The sequence below is a fragment of the Nannobrachium achirus genome (genome assembly GCF_963921795.1).
Source record: "Nannobrachium achirus genome assembly, contig: SCAFFOLD_422, whole genome shotgun sequence".
Lineage (NCBI taxonomy): Eukaryota > Metazoa > Chordata > Actinopteri > Myctophiformes > Myctophidae > Nannobrachium > Nannobrachium achirus.
In genome coordinates, this window is record NW_027664652.1 from 18,879 (window position 1) to 43,465 (window position 24,587).

Sequence of the window (24,587 nt, forward strand, 5' to 3'; positions counted from 1 at the left end):
TGTCTAAGGAATGGTCAGACAAGTTCAGAGATTATTGCTTTGTACACAAAAAGGAAATGGATATAAAACAATTGCAAAGACACTGAATGCTCCAAAAATAACGGTTTTGAACATAGTTCACAAGTTCTAAGTCAAAAGCACAGTGGCGACACTAATAAACCTAATTTTCAGAGGGGGTTGAATGATGTCGAGCACAACGGTCACTCCCAGGATGCTGACATACCTCTGGGGGAAGGGGCTCTTATGTTTCTCTCTGGGTTTAGGGTCCCATGAGACAAACATACTGATCAGACTGTCTGGTTGGAGGGAGCCTGGCAGGACAAGACATGTTTAAATAGCTTCTAATGTCATTCACTCTGTAGGCTGGTGGAGTCAGAGCTACAAGCTGTCTCCACAATGAGTTGTCAGGTAGGTCACAGATAAAGCTATCCTAGCCTACATATGTTCTGACGTTATTATAGCTTCTCACTTAACTATAGGCTTGGATCGAGATATCTTTTTATCTACCCTGACCTTTGCTTTCGTAGCATAGACAGGCAGAGGTGGAAAAAGTACACAGATCTTGTACTTAAGTGAAAGTTCCATTTGTACACTCTCAGAGTTAGACCTGTAAGGGTCCATTTGATTTGAACACTCTAAAATAGACACTAGCCACCTACACTAGGACTAAGTGAGTTAATATGTACTGTATCTCAATAAATATGAGTGCTGAATGAATGTACAATAATGCATCACTAGTGAATATGCATGAACAATAATCTATCACCTATGAATGTCTGTCAACAGTGAATATGAGACTGATATTATGAGATAATACATACGGTACGGTGATTCAACAGTGAACATAAATAATATAGCAGATCTAGGAGCATTGTGAGCTTGCGGATCAGCTGCTACAGAGTGATGAGTGATGACACTTTGACTTGCTGCCTTAGTGCCTTTACAATGTCTCCATTATTCTGTTGTCTTGACTTGTAGTCCAGCTTTGAACTGAAAGAAGTGGCTGGAGAAAATGGGTCAGACCAGTCAACACTTCCTCCTGTGGTAAGAAAAGAAAAAGAAAAGAAAAATCTCTCCATGCTGCTGACTCAGCTTGAAAGCAATGCAAAGAATGCCCTGTTCTGTCACATTGAGTGATTGATTAGTGTGGGGCAGAGCCTTGTAAAGATAGTTCTGCCAATGCGAGGTCAGAAACAGCGCCGGTCACGTGGTTCATGTATACGGTAACTCTAAATGTCACTTTTCCCTCAGACTCCAATGCATTCTTTAAACTTCCGGTCCGCACTTTGTCATTATTTGCCAATAGATGTGTATGTGGAAGACCTGGCCCCATGAAGTAAACGGATGTGGTGCAACTCTCTCTGAATACAAGGCTCTGGTGTGGGGTCGTACAGTGGTGGGGGAAAAAAATACTTGCATTTCTTACTTAAACGTAAAAGTAGCGGTACTGCAACATAGAAATAGTCTGTTAGAAATGTAGAATAGAACGTAGTCTGAGTCTGTTGCAAGTAGAAGTCTGGAATTCAGAATGTACTTGAGTAAAAGTATTGAAATCAAAATGTTCTTAAAGGACAACTTTAACTTCTTTCTATTGTTTTAGTGATTTTAACTATTTTGATTTGCATGCAAGTGGCTAAATACAGGGACGGACTGGGACTAAAATTCAGCCCTGGCATCTTAGCCCAGACCAGCCCCCAACCAGCGCGCGCACGCAGATACTCTACCGACTCATCCAGTCGAGGCACATACAAATACACAAGCTCTTAATACCACAACTTTTACAGAACAACATAAATGATAACTACACAACCCACTGGCAACTACACAATCCATAAATTGTATAAGTTAGCGTACAGTTCTCACCAGTTCTCAAAGGGAGTATGAACATGACTGCATGTCAAAATGTGCATGCAATAAGAAATTTGGCTTGTTAGCTAATGAATGGGAAATAAGTATATTGATCTGAGAAGTGGACACACTTGGGTTATATTATATTTTAGAAATGTGCATTTCATTGCTCAATATAACAGTAAGTGTAACGGCCAAATAATGCAGTGTTTTAATAATAATTGTATAACCTGTGATAATGCTGAAAGTGAAAGGCCAATAATCAATACACAGAGACAATACTGTATGTGTAGCCTAGAACTGTACATGCAGTATCTATTTTCTCTGCTGTCCTTTACACCCATATGGGATGTGGGAACTAAGAAAGGTGCATGATGGCACTTTAACCCTGGTATCCTGATAAAACAAGTGAAAACATATATCTACAAGTTCACAAGTAAATGGGTCTTAAAAGCAATTAAACATGAACCAGATAGAGATAGAGCTAAAGCAGCAAGCATTTCTAAACCTTTTTACTTTTTTGACCATTACCAACAGTGGTGTAAAGTAACTAAGTACATTTATTCAAGTACTGTATTTCAGTACACCTTTGAGTTATTTGTATTTTAATTTTCCAATACTTTTACTTCTACTCCACTACATCTTGGATCCATATTTGTACTTTTACTCCACTACAATTATTTGAAACTTTAGTTAGGCTACTAGTTGCTTGTGTAGATTTAGATAATTATAAAAAAAAAAAACATACATTACTTACTTCAGCCATAGGCTACACAGCCTACATTTTGGCCATTTGAAAATAGCAGATCTACAAGCTCACAATATGTTGTGATGCAACACTTTGCCAGCTTGTAGATCTACCATTTTCAAATGATTTGTGTAGGCTACAGTACATTTGAAAACTTGAAATGGGATTCTGCATGAGTACTTTTACTTTTGTACTTTAAGTACATTTTGATACCATGGCAATACTTGGATTACTTTTACTCAAGTACATTTTGAATTCCAGACTTCTACATGTAACAGTATTTCTGCATCACAGTGTTGATACTTTTACTTAAGTAAAACACTTGATTACTTTTTTCCACCACTGGTTGCAATAGATAGATCATCACATTCCACTGCCATGCTTGTGTTGTTGTTGTTGTGTTGCTTACCAAATCACTTCCTCCTCCACATGACATTGGCAAATAACAACTTAGCATTAGCAAGCTGGGATCTTTTGGCAATGTGTGCCCTGGCAGAAAAAAGGTTGAGAAAAGGTTGATACTAGTAACTAGTGTTGTTGCTGCTCTTATACCACCATTATTATAATTATTATGAGAAATGCACTCCTTAAAGTTGAAACAAAATAAGTTAAGAACGAATTAACCAGTCTGCTTGAAAATTATGCATCTGTAGCAGCTAGTTGACAGTGCAGAGAGACATAATTGCCTTCCTTTGATCCAAGGGGCCGTTACTATTGGCATCAGCTGCCAGCAGGACACAGAGTCTGACACAATCACCTCCCCTCTGCAGGGCTCTTTGTCTGTCTCATTTCTCCAAAAGCCCTTGAATATGATTGAAAATTATTAGGATTACTGTGATTATGGTAAGCTTACATTTTATATCGCACTCACCTTACCTGTAACTTTCACTACTCCCCGAAAATATTTTTTGGAAAAAACAAAAAGAAAACCCCCTTTTTTTTTTTTTTTTTTTTTTTTTCAGCCCCCCAACCCTCTGGCCTAGCGGCCCACCGGGCATATGCCCGGTATGCCAGATGCCCAGTCTGCCCCATATGTATTTTTTTTTTAATATGCAAGTACTGTATTTTGTATTTTGATAAATGTTTTGCCCCAGTATTTGTATTTTGTATCAAAATACTATGTATTTTTGCCCATCTCTGCATGTGGAAGCGTCTTGGGCAAGACTCTGAACCCCTAGTTGCTCCCGGTGAGCAGGTTGGTGAGCAGGTTGGTGCCTTGCTTGGTTTCCACCGCTATCTGTGTATGAATGTGTGTGTGAATGGGTTAATGTAATGCACATTGTAAACCTTCAATGGATAAAGGCGCTATATAAATGCACCATTTACCATTTATGTTGTGAAACAGGAAAAGCATGACTACATCCTGGTGGCCAAGCTCAGTGATCCTCAGGGAGCTGACCACCTGAAGAAGCAGAAAGCGAAGCAGAAAGCCTTCATCCAGGAACTGGAAGCAAAGGGCCTGACAGTCACAGTAAGTCCACAATGTCAGTGTCACTCTGCTCTCGAGTGAGGATAGGATATGGTCCGAAAGGCACTCGATTCAAACTTCAAAAATAGCAAAAGTAGAAAAGGCAGAGTCTTTTGTAGCAAAAGCACAAGTGTTTTATTCACCTTTGAAAGTGTCCACCGAAAATAAAACACATCACAAACTATTTACAAAATGACTGGCCAGATCTGTCATTTATTGGGTGCGTTTATATGCTCATTCAGAATGGCATTCAGAATGAACTTATTCTGAATAGAGCTTCATACCCAAACGTTTACATAGGACCTGAATACAAGTATCCCTCATTCCACAGTCGTTTACATGACCAAAGTATTCATTCGGAATAGAACTGTGGGCATGTACTTCAGTATACTTCAGGTCGGAGAAGGGTGGGGGGGGGGGGGTACTCGGTGCAACATACTTAATTTATTCCAGACAGCAGTTCATTCAGAATGGAGCGTTTATATGACAAATGTATCCCGATTGAAACGGCATATACCACCCCTTCAGACCAGAATGAAAATTAATTCCGGTCAGACCGGAATGGCCATTCCTAAACGTTTATATGAGCATTTCTATTCTGAATGAGCAGTCATTCTGAATATAAGTGGAATACATCTGTGCATATAAACGCACCTGAGTCTGTTCAGCTCCACAGTCCTACTCTGACTACCTGAGCAGGTGGAAGTTCCCTCTCTAATGAAGGCTAAGCCCCTCCCACTAGACTTAAGTACCAATCTTGAATTGATTCCACAAGTCACATAAGAACCAGTAACCATGTCCAAGGACATTGACACATTAAGCATCATCACACATCTTACTCAAATAATGACTCACATATGATAAACTTTACACACAGGTAATGATCAGTAGGAGGGACCAAGCATACTCCCTACAATGGAGTCAGGCACATAAAAGGCAGCCTGATGCTTCTATCGGGTCCTTCCCCACTGCCCAGAACCAGAAAGCATGTGGTATGAAAACAAACAAACATTTTCAAATAACACTCTGCAAATTACAATAAACAATCATAAATATCCGTGAACAACTTTAAACCGTGTTGTGTGAAATAGTTTAGGTTAATATATAGGGGGAAATACAGGAAACATTGTAAATGTCACAAATGTAGCCTCAGTGGCAAGGTGAACTGCCACAGTCAGTCACACTACCAGTTATGGGAAGCTTTGCACCAAAGCAGCATTTCCCAAAGTGGGCCGTGACGTCAGTCCTGAGGTGCCTCAGAATAATTTGTTATTTTCTGTCAGTTCTGATTGAACGGATATTTCTCCGTCACATAGCCTATGTGGTGTGCATATTTACATTGCATAATATGATGTAAGATAAAAAATAACAATGTAATTCAGGGGTGCCGTGGATGAAAAATGTATTTGCAGGGTGGGTGACCTGAGCCAAAAGGGTTTGAAAACCCCTGCTCTAAAAAACAGTAGACATTATTTTATACCCGGGTGTAACACTTCAACTCAACTCAGATCAAATCAAATGTATATCGTCACATTATCATCTTCACACGGAGTGTAACGAAGTGGGTGAAATTCATTTTGCAGTTTCAAGAAAGGAGGAAAGAAATAGAGAAAGACAGAAACAGGAACAAAGGTCAGACAGGTCAATATTTATTCTCGAAAAGAGCATTGAGTTCCACCTTCATTCGCAATTCACTGGCAGGTGAGTCACTAGGATACAACAGTATGTCCTCCCGGTGGGGGCTCCTCACTGGCAGGTGAGTCACTAGGATACAACAGTACGTCCTCCCGGTGGGGGCTCCTCACTGGCAGGTGAGTCAGTAGGATACAACAGTACGTCCTCCCGGTGGGGGCTCCTCACTGGCAGGTGAGTCACTAGGATACAACAGTACGTCCTCCCGGTGGGGGCTCCTCACTGGCAGGTGAGTCAGTAGGATACAACAGTACGTCCTCCCGGTGGGGGCTCCTCACTGGCAGGTGAGTCAGTAGGATACAACAGTACGTCCTCCCGGTGGGGGCTCCTCACTGGCAGGTGAGTCACTAGGATACAACAGTACGTCCTCCCGGTGGGGGCTCCTCACTGGCAGGTGAGTCAGTAGGATACAACAGTACGTCCTCCCGGTGGGGGCTCCTCACTGGCAGGTGAGTCAGTAGGATACAACAGTACGTCCTCCCGGTGGGGGCTCCTCACTGGCAGGTGAGTCTCTAGGATACAACAGTACCTCCTCCCGGTGGGGGCTCCTCACTGGCAGGTGAGTCACTAGGATACAACAGTACGTCCTCCCGGTGGGGACTCCTCACTGGCAGGTGAGTCACTAGGATACAACAGTACAGTCCTCCCGGTGGGGGCTCCTCACTGGCAGGTGAGACAAGGAGGAATTCATTGGCATAATGACAACATTGGGGAGAAAAAAGGGGTAAAAAGAAAAGAAGAAAAATGTATTGTTCAGTTCTTAGACCATTTTTAAATCCATTCTAATAACCTCTGTCTCGTTCTCCCATAGGAAAGCAAAGACGCCAACAACGACATTGTTTTCTACGGGATTTGGTTACCCGATACGCTCTTTGAGAGGTACAAGCACCTTCTGAAGGTGTCTGACGCCTGTAACTCCAGCTGTGACCCCAAAATCGACCTCACCACCAGGTAAATACACAACATCATCAAAGCTCTTAATCCAGAGCGATTTACAATAAACAATAAGCATCAGTATGTCAACATCAATACATCAAATGGAAAGAAATGGTAGGCTAATATAAGAAAAATAGATAAGCAAAGCACTTATTCAGTAAAAAAATTCATAAACAAATTATAACAGACAATCTTTAAAAATGCTATCTAAATTACATATTTGGGGCATAGGCAAGTGCTATGGTAGGCTACATAACGACAAAATGTGACAAGCTCTGTTTACACAATGCTGTACCCCCTCCAACTGTATACAGTATATGTTCCCCATTTTCAACTATTTTTATTAAGTTCAGAAACATGTTTTGTCATGCCAATAAAGCTCCTTTGAATTGGATTGAATCGCTATGGGCTAACATGGAATTTGAAGAGGTGAGTCTTCAGACACGGGAGTGAGTCTGCCGTTCTAAGTGCAACAGGGAGTTTATTCCACAGTTTGGGGCCAGGATGTCTATAGGAAGAGTTGATCGTTGTCCTGGGTTTTTTAGCGAAGGTTCTGCCAGCATCCCTGTGTTAGCTGATCTGAGCGAACAGGTGGGGTTGTAGGGTTCAATCAGGCTTTGAAGTGTGGAGGTGCCATACCTTTGTCTGCTTTGAAGGCCAGCATCAGTGTTTTGAGCACCAGGTAACACAATGAATTGTTAGTAACATAATGGGCCCTATTTTCGTCCATGAACTTAACGGTATGGACAATTAAATAAAAATAAAAATATGTGATATATGACCCGCTGGTAGCAATATAACCAATGTGAGAAGGGTGGCATCTGTTCCTTGACCTAGTGGGAATGTGCGTGCAAGATTTCACACACATCTCAGGCTGTGTTCATGATTTGAGGCGTTTTTGGCCACTTTATCGCTGCTTGGAGCTATATTTATTATTATTATTATTATATTTATGACACCACCAGGAAGCAGATTTTTGCTAAACACCTCTGTACAGACAAGGTCAGGGAGAGAAGGATGAGGCTGGTAGGGCACTGCGTCACTGAGTCAGGCCCCCAGGAACTGGCTGCTAGCAAAAAAACACAGTGGGAGCCAACCCAGAACAAACTAACACAATGAGAGCCAACCCAGGACAAACTGACACAATGAGAGCCAACCCAGGACAAACTGACACAATGAGAGCCAACCCAGGACAAACTGACACAATGAGAGCCAACCCAGGACAATCTGACACAACGCGGCAATGTCAGACGTCATATCCATAACTGGGAAAACATTTTGTCCACATTTTGTCCAACTTAAACAACCAACCGCAACTCCAATCACACTTGCGAATGGATTCCCTCCTGTGCGAATTCCGTCCTGCGCAAGGTCGCCTTTTGCCCTTAGGCATCTTACTGGTGATAATAATGAGTTATTAGGCGTCTTACTGGTAATGATAATGAGTTATATCTGTTTTCAGGATACGGATCGTTCACTACATCGCACATCACACCTACATCTCTACGAACGATCAATCAGGAGGTCATGAACTGAACCTCCGGGAACTGATACAGAAGCAAGTGTTTGATGCAAAGTTCTGCCTACATGAGGTGAGTTCTACCGTGTGTGTGTGTGTGTGTGTGTGTGTGTGTGTGTGTGTGTGTGTGTGTGTGTGTGTGTGTGTGTGTGTGTGTGTGTGTGTGTGTGTGTGTGTGTGTGTGTGTGTGTGTGTGTGTGTGTGTGTGTGTGTGTGTGAGAGAGTGACGTTACTTGAGACAACAGATAAAAAGATTCCTGCTGAAACTTCCATATAGGGTATAGCTATCACCCCAAGAACCGCACAAGATCCTTTTTAGTGTGCTGTAATGTGCTGTACTGTGCTGTGCTGTGCTGAACTGCTGCTCTCTGTTTGTGTTTCAGAAAGAGAAGCAGGAAGAGTTGAAGGAAAAATGGGCCCAATGGACCGCCATCCATAAGAAACAACCGATCACTGAAATCAGGTTAATACACATGCACGCACGCACACACACATGCACGCACACACACAAACACACCCTGTCCATTAATGCTAACATTTCTCTTATATTGGTCTTACTCTTAGCCCGAATATCATTATTATTATTCTTATTATTCTTATTATTATTTTGACAGGGACAATACTAGCACAGCATCCTTAAGACTTTACTTCAGTTCACCTACAGGCCGTGACCCTGAAAATAATCATATTAAACTGTGGACCCTGACGAAGAGTTGAGGCATTACATCTTGTATAACACGGTTCTATCGTTGTGAGCATGCACAGTAGATTTTACAATTTGGCTAATGTTTAATTTGTCGTTTTAGAGGTATTAAAAAGTCCTTAAATTGTCACTTGTGTAGATACCCTCTATACACTTAAACGTTATGTTGGGTTGTTTACTGTTAGTGAGAAGTGAGAAAACAACATGGCACAAAAAAGAAATATATATATATATATATATATATATATATATATATATATGGGTAATAATAATAAATATAGCTGCAAACAGCGATAAAGTGGCCAAGGCAGAAAAGGCAGGAAAGCAAAACAGCATCAAGGGAAAGCAAAGAAGAAATCAAAGAAAAACTAGAAGCAGTGTTCTTCCGAACAGGTCTCCGGCAGGTCAAGTGTTTTTTTTTTTTGGCCTACTGGTGACTCTATAATAGGCCAAAGTGAAAAAAACACGTTCTTGGGCCTTTCACAGCAATCGGACGCTGCATGCGGGATTTGAGGCATTTTGCTCCAAAAATGTGTTTTGCAAAAGTTGACCCGCTGGTGGCGCTATAACAGGCCAATGTGAGAAGGGTGGCATCTGTTCCTTGGCCTAGTGGGAATGTGTGTGCAAAATCTCACACATACAGCAGGCTGCGTTCATGATTTGAGACATTTTGTTCAAAAAGGAGCAATCCTGCAAACCTTGGAATTCAATGTTAGCCAATTAGATAGAACATGATATCGGACAAATCCGTCATGATTACATCACTGTAGAGATACTGTGTACTGATTTGTGTGATTTTCGGATGTGTGATTTTTGGTATGACCCGACCAGGGTTTGAAACCCAATCCACCAGTTTCAGGGCAGACACTCAAACCACTAGGCCACTGAGCTGGTACATGATATCATTGTAATCCTTGGCCATCACAACATACATTAGGTGTAGACATCACATCGTTTGTATTATAATGCTTGGTTCAGGAGTTATGATGCAAAATAAATTTAGTAATGTCGGATATTAAAAAATATAAAAAAATATTTTGGGAAGGCTCCATATCAGACATTGTTCAAGGACCCAAACTGTCATGGTTTTATGCATATATCAACCACTGGCAGGATTTGATCCAACAACCTTCTGCATGAAAGGCATATGCCCTGACCACTACACTAGTCAGCCACAGGTTCTGTTAATCATGTTTGTTAAAAAAAAAGAGAGAAAAAAAAAGTTCTACAATATGTAGGCTGAGTGCCTTGATTTTGTTGATTTTGTTGATTTTTTCTTTTGTTCAAAAAGGAGCAACCCTGCAATTCAATGTTAGCCAATTAGATAGAATATGATATCTATCTTCATGTACAAGTACACCCCCTGGACATGACGCTAGTATGTCACAGTGACTTACCAACCCTCCAACCCTTGATGCTGAGTGCCAAGCAGGGAGGCACTGGGTCCCATTTTTTAGAGTCCCTGGTATGACCCAACTGGTGTTTGAACCCGGATCTCCCAGTCTCAGGGCAGGCACTCAAACCACTAGGCCACTGAGCTGGTACATGATATCATTGCAATCCTTGGCCATCACAACATAGCTGTAGACATCACAGTTTGTATTATAATGCTTGGTTCAGGAGTTATGATGCAAAATACATTATTTAGTAATGGCGGACATTAAAATACAAATCAAGGAGGGACATTTTTGGGAAGGCTCCATATCAGACATTGCTCAAGGACCCAAACTATACAAATCTACCAATATTGATGGTTCTATGCTTATATCAACACAGGCAGGATTCGATCCAACAACCTTCTGCATGAAAGGCATGTGCCCTAACCACTACACTAGAAAGCCACAGCTTCTGATAATCATGTTTGTAAAAAAAAAAGGGGGAAAAAAAGTTCTATGTAGGCTGAGTGCCTTGGTTTTATTGATTTTTTTTTTTTTTCATATTTTGGAGGCTTGGGTGAAATCAGTAAATGTAATCTGAGTATTTCTGACATTTTCGAGTGATCATATTTTCTTTCACTCAGAACAGAAAAATAACGGCCGGTAGAGAAGGGCTCGTTTTAAACATGAACATGATCTGGAGTTAGATCAGACGTGTCAACATTAAAGAGTTTGACACACCGTGGGCATCCAGAATGTTAACATCAACTCAATTTGATGTGGGGTTTGAACTCACAACCTTTCGTATATCAGGCAGAGGGACTACCCACTTCACTATGGCAGTCACACATAATTGTCGTTTAAAAAAAAGGTTTCATGTAATGTACGTGACCAATAGACCATTTGTCAGCCTTCTGATTGGTCCCTGAGACTCCCTGACTGGCCAACCAGAAAAAACATTCACTTTTTGCTATCGGGGGTGGAGTTTGTGCAGTGGAGAATGTTGCTTCAGCCTTTCAAAAACTGTCCGCAGTGCGGAGCACGACCTTCGTCCAGTACGGCCGCGGCAGTAGGGGGCGATCTCGCTCATCATAATGAATAAGCTTCAACAAACTAGTTCACATGGACCTTATCAATGGTCTAACTAGTTACGATTGGGTACATATATTTTAAATGGGCAGAATTACGAAAAGCCAGCCTATTATGTATTATAGTTCTCCTCTTCCTACCCAAGATGCAATGCGCTTTCTATTTCTAAGAACTATTCTCTCTCTGATCCAGAGGATTAAACTAATTAAAACATATATTTTCGGGGGGAAACTACTGTTTTGCTATTTAATTACTGTACCCTTTTCTTCCCTTTTTATTAATATCACGTAGATGTGTTTTTTGTGGTACTTTATATAGCTGTAATGAGGCTATGAACAAAAAAAAAATCCCATCCACTTCCACTATAAAAGAATCTGCAATAGTGATTCTGTCCCACTGTGATTAAACAAATTAAAACATATATTTTCGGGGAAACCCCCTGTTTTGCAATGTAACTACTGTACCTTTGTCTTCCCTTTTTATTAATATCACCTAGATGTTTTTCCTTTGGTACTTTATATAGCTGTAATGAGGCTATGAAAACATAAAAAATCCCATTCACTGCCACTATAAAAATAATCTGCCCAGGGAAAATGTCCCATCTATACTATAATTTAGCGAATGTCTGAGTGAGTGTCTGTCTGAGTGAGTGAGTGTCTGTCTGTCTCAGCGTTTCTCCTCGGTGGCTGGAGCAATTGATCTGAAATCGCATCACCATCAGCATATGAACACACCTGACATAACTGTGAAGCCCGTTTGTCACTTTCACGAATCGTATGCTGTATAATAGCATTTTTATGGTGTATCTATATCTATTTAGCCTACAGTACCTTTTGTGACCACACCATGTTAAGGGAGGGGCGCTGTTGTTCAGGCCATGCACAATCACACACAAACCCCCACACACACACACACACACACACACACACACACACACACACACACACACACACACACACACACGGGGGGGGGGGGGGGGGGGAGTGTGTGTGTGCAGGCGGGCAGGCGGGCGGGCGGGGGGGGGGGGGGGGGGGGTTCTGGCCCTGTTACAGATGTTGTCCAAAATCATGCAGATCGGTACACAGTATCTCTGTAGCCGTTAAATGGAACGGGTATTTACATTGATGCTCACATCCCATAATCCACACACTGCACATCATTTCGGAGCTCATATCTTTGAACGGGTAAGGGCTATCATAGTAACAGGGCAGAATGGGGCGGGATTTGCAAACTAGTCCATTGGGGTAAGATTGGTTTCAGTGATATTTGGACTAACCCTCTACAGTAGTTCATCATGAAAATTTGACTTTGCATGTATGTTTTAGAGGCAGAAGAATAATTTGCATAAAACTGCAATATTCATTGAATTGTAAAAAAAAAGAGTGTTTACATTTTTTTTAAATCGATCTGACAGATCTTTAGATATTGGTTCAAAGTTCATGTAAAAAAAGTTCTGTGCACGTGACACGAAGATTCTGGAATAAAAGCGGGTTTAAGCGTTTTACAAACTGCTCAAAATGGCAGAAAATCTGAGGGCGGAGCTTACTTAACAAAGACACAGATGTCTTCTGCTTGAGTCAAGGCACGCGTGTAAGCAAGTTGCATGTCTTCAAACGAAACGAGGCATGACTTATGCCCCTTTAAAGTTTGAGTTTTCAAACGCTTTGTATAGTGCCCCCCTTTGGCCAATTGGAGTAAGATTGCTTTCAGTGATATTTGGACTAACCCTCTACATATTTGCCAAATGCCATGAACGTGTCACTTTGCATGTATGATTTAGAGGCAGAAGAATAATTTGCATGAAACTGCAATATTCAGTGAATTATTAAAAAATAATGTTTCACTTAAAAAAATCCGCTGACACAGATCTGACCGTATTGGTCCAAAGTTCATGTAAAAACAGTTTCGCGCATGTGACCCAGGAGGAGATAGATTTTGACTGTTTTTCATATAATTAAAAATGGTGGGGGAAGTAAAGGTCAGAGGTCAAAAGTCAGAGTGTAAAAGTTGTTCGGCATGAGGAGACGCATAAGTGTATACAGGTTTTATGGCTGTACCTCAAACAGAGCATGAGCAATACCTGTTTAAAGTTTGCATTTTTTAAAGGCTTCCTACAGCGCCACCCTTTGGCCGATTGTTGCGAGCTTCACGTTTTAGCCGCTTGGCATAGTCCTCTGCCATACTGCCGAGTTTCGTAAAAAGTGACTGCACGGTCTAGCCACTAGAGAAAAAGTGGCGTAATAATAATAATAGTTATGATGAAGTCCAATATCAATGAGTGGCCTTTGGCACTTTGTGCCCTTGGCCACTAATAATAATAATTTGGGGACCCTGTATGTGGTGGTCCTGACCACGCACGCACGCACGTACGTACTGAGGTTGGTACATATCTTCTCATGCCCCCTGACGTGTGTGTGTGTGTGTGTGTGTGTGTGTGTGTGTGTGTGTGTGTGTGTGTGTGTGTGTGTGTGTGTGTGTGTGTGTGTGTGTGTGTGTGTGTGTGTGTGTGTGTGTGTGTGTGTGTGTGTGTGTGTGTGTGTGTGTGTGTGTGTGTGTGTGGTGTGTGTGTGCATCAGGAACTACTTTGGGGAGAAGGTGGCTCTGTATTACCTGTGGTTAGGATGGTACACCACCCTCCTGGTCCCTGCTGCTCTCATCGGGGTCATAGTGTTCCTGTACGGTGTGGCCTTCTTCAACACCTCCCCGCTCATGTGAGTTTATATAAAACCTTCTTCAACACCTCCCCGCTCATGTGAGTTCATATAAAACCTTCTTCAACACCTCCCCCCTCATGTGAGTTTATACCAGTAAGAGTCCCTAATCGGGAGATAAGCGACCATGGGGCAGACATCATAAACCGTACAATGGCAATAACCATATAAGGAGTGGTTGCTAGGATAACGTGTCATGCCACGTCACACGTAGAAACCTTGTGTATATAAACCCAGCGTGTCGGTTGGGCTTGCGAGATTCCAGAGACTCGCCTCCAGTTGACCACAGGAAGAATGACTAAGCAAAGCATAGCAATAACTAAGCTAAGCACAGCACTCTCGATAGACCTAGTAGAGCAATACCACCAGAGGGTTAGATCGGGCTAAGCATTGAAGAGTCCTAACAGACATCCATCAGAGGTTCTGCCGGTGAGAAACGAGCCTGCGTCAGAGCCAAGGCCGAGCTCTACTTCACCTACTATAGTCAGTGCATGCAGATAGATATCTTAAAAACTGTACATGGAGTTTGAACACTAACACGTTTAGTATGTACTGTATGCACATATCTAAAGTCACATATGTGTTGCTCTGACTTTAAGTCTCATTTATACTCAGTTGTACTATGAGTGAACTGTTATGATGGTTGTCTTGCAGAAAGGGGTTTAACACGTACAGTATACAATAAGTGAACTGTTATGATGGTTGGTTGTCTTGCAGAAAGGGGTTTAACACGTACAGTATACAATAAGTGAACTGTTATGATGGCTGTCTTGCAGAAAGCAGGTTTAACACTTATACAATAAGTGAACTGTTATGATGGCTGTCTTGCAGAAAGCAGGTTTAACACTTATACAATAAGTGAACTGTTATGATGGCTGTCTTGCAGAAAGCACGTTTAACACTTACAGTATACAATAAGTGAACTGTTATGATGGCTGTCTTGCAGAAAGGAGGTGTGTGAATCTAAGACGGTCATGTGTCCACTGTGCGACAAGAAATGCAAAGTATGGCCGCTGTCTGACACCTGTACATATGCTAAGGTATTAAATAATACATCTTTATTATTACAAATGTATGCTGCCTTATATGTGTAATTACCTTAGCATACAGTATGTATGCTAAGGTAATTACACATGTACATATGCTATAAGGTATAATACATCTTTATTATTACAACTGTATGCTGCATACTGTATGCTAAGGTAATGACACATGTACATATGCTAAGGTATAATACATCTTTATTATTAGAACTGTAGGCTGCATACTTTATGCTAAGGTACAACTTCACAAATTCACCTGTACCTGGCTTAGGGCAGATTAATTTATTTTGGTTCGGGGAGTCACAAAATCCATGCAGCACCGAACAGATTGATTGATTGATTGATTGATTGATTGATTGATTGATTGATTGATGTGTACAGGTGAACCTCCTTTTTGACAACGAGGGGACAGTGTTATTTGCCCTGTTCATGGCAGTATGGGGTGAGTCTTATTCATGGTATGCATAGGTATGAATATGTATGAATACTAAGTACATTTTGATTAACATGCATTAATTGATAATATGTGCATTTTGTTTGTATATATGTATGAAGTATCTAATATATTGGCAAATCATTTTGATATTGCTGGACTGTTTATATGTTTTATGTTGTGTCATTAGTGACTGCAAAATAGTCAAAATCACTGAATAACATATGCAAAACATATGTAAACACCATGTGTGGCGCTCGTGCACACATGCACACATGTCATAAAGTATTTTGTGTGTTAGCTCTGGTCCATAGCGTTAGTGGAGGTCTCCCTAACATTAAGTTTCTCTACCTCCGCTCCGGCTTGGTAAAACCGGAAAGCTGTATCGTCTGGTCCGAAAATAACAAACTGTTTCTCCCCTCACCAAACCAAAGCTATCAGTGGGGAGTTGAAAGCTTACTCTACTTAGTGGACGCAGTCTGAGCCCCCCACCACACGCTTAAAATACATTTCTAGGGTGAAATGAAAAAGATTCCACCTGACGGAGACACTCTTCCTGGTTGAAGACTGTTCTATCGAAACACCGCTTCCAACGTTGCAGAGCTGAATAACACCCAAGGAGACTAATGATCTGTTAATGCGGTGCGTTTTGGTCCTCTGACCTGTGCGGCAGTAGTGAGTTGGCACAATGAAAACTAGAACATGGATCTGTCCCATTTAGCGCCACCTTCAGGCCGATTTTCAAAACACATTTTTGGACACTACTCCTACAGATTTTGCCCTAAAATCATGCAAATCGCTACACAGTATGTCTACACTCATGTCATCAACATGGATCTGTCTCATATAGCGCCACCATCAGACCGATTTTTTAAACACATTTTTGGACACTGCTCCTACACATTTTGCCCTAAAATCACGCTGCGACCTAACGGTCGCTTATCTCCAGATTAGGGAGTCTTACTGGTATATATTCTGTATATAATAAATGTTGTATTTGTCTCCTCACAGCCACTGTGTTCCTAAAGTCCTGGAAGAGACGCAGAGCTACATACCTGTCTGAATGGAAGGTGTCCGACTGGTCTGAGGAGGAGGTACAGTAAACTACAGTACAGTACAATATGCTACTCATACACTTCTGTTAGGGGTGATCTAGTCTCGTGTGGCCAGACTGTTGACTCCCGTCATACAGTCTGGGGTAACGTAAGAAAGACTTATTATGGTGAGAATCAGAAGCGGAAGTGAAGCCTCCTTCCCACTTCCGTTTCGCTTCACATTTATCCTAGCCTGGATCCTGAGGCTACATTTATTGATATAAATAAAAATCTGCATATTTAGCTTGCTGCTTAGCAGAAATGGCATTTTAAAATATATTTTCATGAACAGAAATGCCAGCTTCCATTACTCGCTGTTCAGGAGCTGTAGTTCCAGCGTGCCTTGCATGACTGTGCTCCTCTGTGTGTTTCTCTACTGGTTTTAGACACCTCATTATAGCGCAGACTCAGAGGCTCACCGCACCTTCCTTTTTTGATGTCGGTAGATGTGTATAGGAATGGCGGGACAGCGATGAAGAATGCTGTCAAAAATGTTGATCTGCTTGAATCCCTTTTCTATTTGGTCACCTGATCACATTACTGTGTGGAGGCGAGCTTCACAGGGAATGAATATAGAGACAGAGCCCTGACGCCAGACTATGCTTCACATACAGTATATCTTAGCCTTGTGTTCCAGACCGCAACACCACCCCCTGTTGGTGGTGGTGTGATTGCAAAACAAAGTGTGTGAAAGAGGCTGGCAGCGCCAGGCTACATATATCTATGCTCAGTTATGCTCAAATAAAAATATATTCTAAGTCAATGCAAGAGTTGTGTGTTTTATTTTGTGTTTTATTTAACCTAAGGTTTATATAAAGTATAACATTGTGTTTTATTTAACCTATGGTTTATATAAAGTATAACATTGTGTTTTATTTAACCTTTATATAAAGTATAACAGTGTGTTTTATTTAACCTATGGTTTATGTAAGGGATAACATCTCGCTCAGCTGTGATTATCGAGTGATAGGAGCCTGACAGGTTGATATATCAACCTGAAGAGAGCAATGAGCAACGTTTATTGATTTTTTTTACACAAACAAATAAACCATGGCAACCATCATCTCTTCACATTAATCATCATTGTACTGTTCATACACAGGATTTACTTTTTTGTCTTCTTTTTTTTTCTGTTTTCCTTTTCACATGTCCATCTTCATTATCAATAGAACATTTCCACCATCTAGTGTCCGTCGTTATACCTTTTGTCCTTATACTGGAGAGTTATTCACATTTACATTCAGTGACATTATACACATCTTATTAACCATCCTTTGTTCAAATAATTCCCATAATATTAACCATCAATTATTAACTTAACTCCCCTCATCTGTTCTACCTGTCTATGTCCAATATAATGTTAACATCCAATTGTCATGCCATACACGCACTCACAAATAAACTACTACACTAATCACACACATACACACACACACAGGACTTCCACCTAGGGGCGACTACCCCCTACCCTCTCTAACTAAACTGAGGGGCTTGTCCCCATCATGGATAGGGCCCCCTCTCTAGACCTGAAAATATTCCCTACTCTTGGGTCCTTCCAGCATCTAGCCAACTATACAGAAGAGTAAAAAAGCATAACAAAAACTACACAATCCCCCTAAACTAAACATCCCTTCGTCAGTCCCGTCTATCATTCAAATATAATTCGATTACAACTCTAGATTCCCCTTGTCCCTTCTTTCCCATATCGTGCGGTGCCCGCACTCACTTTTTTATCTGTTCTTGTCTCTTTCTTTCACTTTTTTCACCGTTCCATTCTTCTCTCCCGTCTTCTTCCTCAATACTCGCTGCCATCTCTCTATCTCCTCCTTCCTCCGTCTCTCCCTCTCGTCCATCGCCGCCTCGCCTGTCGTCTCCGCTCCCGTCTCCGGCGACACCTCCACGTCCCCCGCCGCCGGGTCTGCATCCTGTGTCTGTGTTGGTGGTGGTGGCGGTGTCCTCTGCTTGTAGCCTCTCGCGCGGATGTCTCGTTCTGCTTCTGCCGCGGTTTCATACATCTTCACCCCGTCATCCCAGTGAACCCTCAGCTTCGTGTACGGCGACTGGAACGAGATCTTTTCTTGTTTCAGGATTTTCTTCAATGGGACATATTCTTTTCTTATCTTCACAACTTCTGGTGGGTATTCATTATCAAAGCCAAGTCGTTTGCCCGCCACCTTTATTTCCTTTGCCCACAGCTTTCTAAGCACCATCTCCTTGGTGTCAAACTTATGAAAGTTTATCACAATAGAACGGGGGGGCGCCGAGGTATCCTGTGGCTTTCGAGTCGGTGCACGGTATGCTCTTTCAATCTGGAGCTCCGTCTTCTCCGGTAGTTCGAGCTCAGTTCTTAGCAGTTGTCCCATGTAGTCCACCATATTCGTCCCCTCTTCTGCTGTTTCTGGGCAGTTAAAAACTCGGATATTATTGCGCATTTGTCTCGATTGAAGGTCCAGTAGCCTTTCCTGCAGCTTTCTCGCCCGTTCCTCCAAATTCACCACCACTTCTCCCTTCTCGACTCGCCATTCCTCCGTCTCTGTCACTCGGCGTTGTACCTCCATTATCTCCACTCTCTGCGCCTCCATTTCTCCACTTACTTTCTGTTTCTGTGTGTCCATTTCTTGACGCAGAGCACTTATTTCATCCTGAATTTCTTTCCTGATCTCGTTCTTCAAAGTCGCCATTTCTTGTCTGACTTCTTGTTTGAAGTCTTCCATGTTCTTCTTTATGTCGGCGAGGCTTTTAATTACCTCCTTTAGCTGATCCTCCATCGCCATTTTTGTTTCTTCTCGTCGAACACTTTAGAGTCTTTTATACTTATTAATAGCACCGCTATGTGTCTCTTAATGAATCTAGAGTTGTCCTTGTATCTCCCTCACACTTTCTCTTCAACTTTTTTTGTCCTAAATGCACTTTAGTGAGGTTTATATTCCCGACTTTCAGGGAGCTCGTTTTCAACCTACTACCTCCTCCGCCATCTTCCCGGAAGCCCGCAACGAGCAACGTTTAGCTGTAAATGACACTGTGTGTTTGACATGTTAGTGACGGCATTAAATTCATGCAGCGCAGCCTGAGTGCAGCAGGAGCTCTGAGCCTTTGATTAGGCAGCGGTGCATTATAGAGCGGAGCGGTCGTTATTCACCTATAATTCACTGAGGATTTCAGCGCTTAACCAATCAGAATCAAGCATTCAAACAAGCCGTGCAATAAATAAAGTATAACGTTGTGTTTTATGTTCATGTCACCCTACAGGAGGAGCTGATCCTGGACATTGTCAACGATGAGCACTGTAAACCCATCAAGTACAAATACAGCTACCTACACAGCATGGTGGTCCTCGTCGGTGTCACTGTGATGGTGATGTCATCATTAATAATAATAATAACTTATTATGATAGATAATACTGGTCCTCGTCTGTGTCACTGTGATGGTGATGTCATTAATATAATTGCGACTGTAGGTCGCAAGTTTAGGCCTACTATGAAAACGGTCACAGCTTGTCTGTGTGTATATCTGTCTGTCACGCTTGACACTGTGGTTCTATGGGTTTGTCTGTGGTTCTATGGGTTTGTCTGTGGTTCTATGGGTTTGTCGCTCTGACATCATGCTCTGATGTCACTGTGATACCACTCTTAACAGAATGGGTTTGCCGCTCTGACATCACGCTCTGGCTTGATGTCCCTTTTATGCCCATGTATGGAGATCGCTGATGTCATCACGAGTCACACTTGCAAATGAATTACGTCCTTGTCCGTTTTATGCACATATTGGAGATCCCTGTCCCGATATCATCAATATTAATCGCATATCTGGGAATGCCCATATTTGGTAATGCCCATATGGGCATGTTCTGACATCACATTGTTGACTATCATGCAGGGGTCTGGTGCAACTGGTCCGATTATTACGATAAACTATAACGATTATCGTCCCATCCCTAGTCACTATGATGGTAACGTTATTATCAATAATACTGGTCGCAGTATACCATGAGAAATGTTGTAGCTTGTCCTTCCCTAACGGAAGTGATGTCATCAAACCCTGGATATCCATACTGTCACTGTGACATCACTTCCTGTTCCACTTTCTGATGTCATCAATCGCAGGCCCTAACTGGCCCAAAAGCCTGCTTTCATCTGATTTACACCCTACTTTCCGTTAATATTAAGTCCATATATGTATATGGATATATATTAATGAAGGACCCCTTATGCCCATATACGGAGATCCCAGGTATCAAACCCAGGCCCTAACTTGCCAAGGCTTTACTAATTAACACACATGTTATACCCATATATGGAGATTCCTATATTATCAATATTAAGGACATTATTAAGGATATTATGTTATCAATAGTAAGGACATATCTGGGAATGCCCATATTTGGTAATGCCCACATATGGGCATGTTTTGACATAACATTGTTGACTCTCATGCAGGGGTCTCCATATATGAGTAACTGGTCCCATATACATCACTGGCCAGATGGCCAAGAATTGGTTGCATGGCACTCTGAGGTGTCTTAATAGAGATACATACACACCACTCAGCGCCCCATATTGAATATACATGATGCATTATACATGTATGATTAACTTATTATGTACTGTATATCCAAATCAATGAGATGCACTTTCGTCTATTAAAGGCGTGTGTGTGTGCGTGTGTGCGTGCGTGCGTGCGTGCGTGTGCGTGCGTGCGTGTACCAGATCCTGGTGATCATAGGGTTAACAAGCGCGCTGGTGGTCTTCAGAGTGATTGCAGCCGTCCTATTTGCCGAGGGCTCCTGGCAGTTCCTGAGTGACAACTCCAACACCGGAGCCATGATGCTGGGAGCCTTCCTGCATTACATCATCATCACTGTGATGACATGGGTATGATGTCATCATTAATATCATTACATCATCATCACTGTGATGCCATGGGTATGATGTCATCATTAATATCATTACATCATCATCACTGTGATGACATGGGTATGATGTCATTATTAATATCATTACATCATCATCATCACTGTGATGACACAGGTATGATGTCATCATTAACACATGGGCTGCTCAGGTTTATAACATTTCTAGCTGTTGCTGCTGCCGCCGTTCACTCACGCTTTATTTTGAAGAGCCTCGGAAGCTTCGTGCGTGTGCACGTGGGTGTCCACTGACGATTGAGGAAGATAATCCCTTTGTTTACAAAAGCTCGCGAAACTAAAATCCAAACGGGAGCCGACCATCGCGTTATAGTGTCGCCGTGAAAACAATCAGATCTCTGCTTCCCTGGCGCTCTTTTCACCTCATTCAGAGATAAAGCCCTTTTTATGTTTCAGAGTAGAATGGAAAACAATGCAACCAGCGCGTGCCTTTTTTCCTCTCTCCCTCTCTGCTACGGGGTCATTCAGAGGGCAGGCAGCTGCACGTACAGTTAACCCTTCGTTGTCTCGTCCAGGGACGAGACAACTCCTTTTGGCATGGTGACACCTAGTGGCCTTAACTCGTTACTGAACGAGTTTGGCTCCTTGGGAGTTAATATCATTACATCATCATCATCACTGTGATGACATGGGTATGATGTCATCATTAATATGTGGATCACAGACTTCTTATGGATAAATTGAAAAATATTCGTCTCGATATTAATGCCCATCGTTGGTTTAGTGATTACTTAACAGAGAGGCGCCAATGTGTCAGAGGAGTGGATTCCCAATCTGAATTTTTGCAAGTCACTAAAGGTGTGCCCCAAGGTTCAGTTTTGGGTCCAGTCCTTTTCACTATTTACATAAATATCATAGTATCCAAATTAAAAGATAGTAAATCCCATCAATAATTATGCAGATGATACTGTTATTTACTGTATAGCCAATTCTGTTGAAGTAGCAATGGAAAAATTACAAAATGCTTTTAACACCCTGCAAGCTCTCATCTCACTTAAGCTAGTTCTAAACTCAAGCAAGACAAAATGTATGCTATTTTCAAGAGCCAAAACTATAAATACCGACTGTCTTCATATTGATACTCTAAGTAGATCCTCCATTGACAGAGTTACGGAATATAAATATCTGGGTATTTGGCTGGACGATAAACTTACATTTAATCATCACATTTCAGAACTTACAACTAAACTAAGACAGTTGATGCTCCCGTTTCATGGAACAATCTACAATGCATGCTAAAAAATAATGCACCAATATCCTATGGTCAATTTAATAACATGCTTTTAAATCTCCCTACCTCAGTATGCAATTGTTTTTAACCTACTATTTCCCTATGATGTTTCATTTTATTTCTCGTGGCTTTCTCTTCATCTTAAGGTAGTTGTACGCCCAGGGTCACATTGGCCAAGCTTTGCGGGACTTTTAATTAAATTAACTTCAGATGAACTCTGCACCTGTGACCTTTTTGACCTTGTGTTCATTGTTTCCAGGTCAACAGGAAGGTGGCCATGAAGCTGTCTGAATTAGGTGAGAACACACAAATATTCTGCTATTCTCATATGACAGTATGACAGAGAGCTCTTCAACAAGGCTCTATTGAAGCAATAAGCCACAAGAGGCGAGTGGTTACCTGGTATTTTACACCGGCTGAGAGGCGTAGGGAGACACGAGCGCAGCCGAGTGTCTCTAATAGAGGGTAGCACGGGTCCAAAAAATGGGATCCGAGCCGAAATGGAACCGAGGAAATTTGGACCGAGCCGAACCGGCCCCGAGAAAACTACAGATTTTCTATCCCCGGCCCGAAATGGATCCGATAGTGGTTGGATCCGGTCCGAACCGAAGCTAAATTAAATTGGACCCAGAGCCGAATTAAATTGGCCCCGACCCTAAAATGGACCCGGGGAAAATGGACCCGATCTTGCAGTGTCTTTGTCCGATGCTATATTATGCTTATTTTTCAATATTAGGCTACTTTAAGAGTAGCAGACGCTTGACAGAGCGCAGCAGCGCAGTAAGCGGCGCTGAGCGCACCTCGCCCGCCTCTCAGAATAGGCGAGCCATCAGCGGAGAGTTGCGACGCATGCCGTGCGTGCAAAGCCGTGCATTATGCAGAAAATCTTGAACTCTGTCCCTAGCTCAACAATCACTGTGACATGACATCACACAACAAACACAAACCTGTCCAGGCTGTGAGTATGTTACAGTCCATAGTGTCCATGCACGACACCACAGCTCGCATCACAAAACTTTCCTCCTCCTGCGCTCTCGGCTGCCCGTCAGAATGATCACAGATAGGGACGTGCAGAGAATGTTAGAGAGGCAGGGGCAGACATTTCTAAAAGGGCCTTTTAGAAATGTAACTGAAGGCTTCAGTTATGATATGGAAAGGGCCCGGGGACATTTGAATTTATTTTACCAATGTAAAAAAAATCATTCATGGTCTGAAGAGGGCACTTTTTACAGACGGATAAAAGGGCAGGGGCTCAAGCCCCCTTTTATGTCTGTATGTGCACGTGGCTGATCACAGAGACGAGACTCAGCTGGCTTGCGTCGGTGCGTTTGTGTTGCAGATAGACAGATTTTCGTCGACTTTATGTCGCCCGTCCCCGCAGATGATGTCCAGAAACATGTTCCATATAGGCTAAATGACGTTCCAACCTGCATCTTCCAGCCAGGTGGCCTTTGTTTGTATTTCACCTCGCAAAAAAAAGCCCTCCGTGATTTTCACTGCAGCAGCAGCGCAACGCTTGAGATTGGATGCGCTGAACGGGACTCACTCAATAAGCCAGAACAGACGATAATATGGATTTGGGAGCGTATTACAATGCATGTCTCATTAAAAACAATATATATTTTAAAGTTGAAGGATATATATGTTTAAATCTCGGGTCCTCTCGGATCCTTTTCGGATCCTGCATTTTGGACAGCCCCGAACGGACCCGAGGCAATTAGACCCTACCCTACCCTAACCCGAGGGACAAGTGAATATTTTAGACCCG

General features: G+C 42.1%; 1 protein-coding gene across 1 annotated transcript in view; it reads left to right on the forward strand.

The window, feature by feature from the left end:
* Positions 1 to 396: 396 nt before the first annotated feature.
* Positions 397 to 24,587, forward strand: part of LOC308280884 (anoctamin-9-like) — a gene marked incomplete at both ends in the record, with an annotated part of 31,925 nt that continues 7,734 nt past the window's right edge. The window contains 13 exons of the mRNA XM_080755194.1: positions 397 to 408; positions 979 to 1,044; positions 3,942 to 4,067; positions 6,568 to 6,707; positions 8,155 to 8,284; positions 8,595 to 8,674; positions 13,956 to 14,090; positions 15,037 to 15,130; positions 15,515 to 15,575; positions 16,578 to 16,660; positions 19,910 to 20,014; positions 21,368 to 21,532; positions 23,079 to 23,115. Of these exons, the coding sequence (XP_080611320.1) occupies positions 397 to 408; positions 979 to 1,044; positions 3,942 to 4,067; positions 6,568 to 6,707; positions 8,155 to 8,284; positions 8,595 to 8,674; positions 13,956 to 14,090; positions 15,037 to 15,130; positions 15,515 to 15,575; positions 16,578 to 16,660; positions 19,910 to 20,014; positions 21,368 to 21,532; positions 23,079 to 23,115 (1,234 nt within the window). The remainder of the gene's footprint in view (positions 409 to 978; positions 1,045 to 3,941; positions 4,068 to 6,567; positions 6,708 to 8,154; positions 8,285 to 8,594; positions 8,675 to 13,955; positions 14,091 to 15,036; positions 15,131 to 15,514; positions 15,576 to 16,577; positions 16,661 to 19,909; positions 20,015 to 21,367; positions 21,533 to 23,078; positions 23,116 to 24,587) is intronic.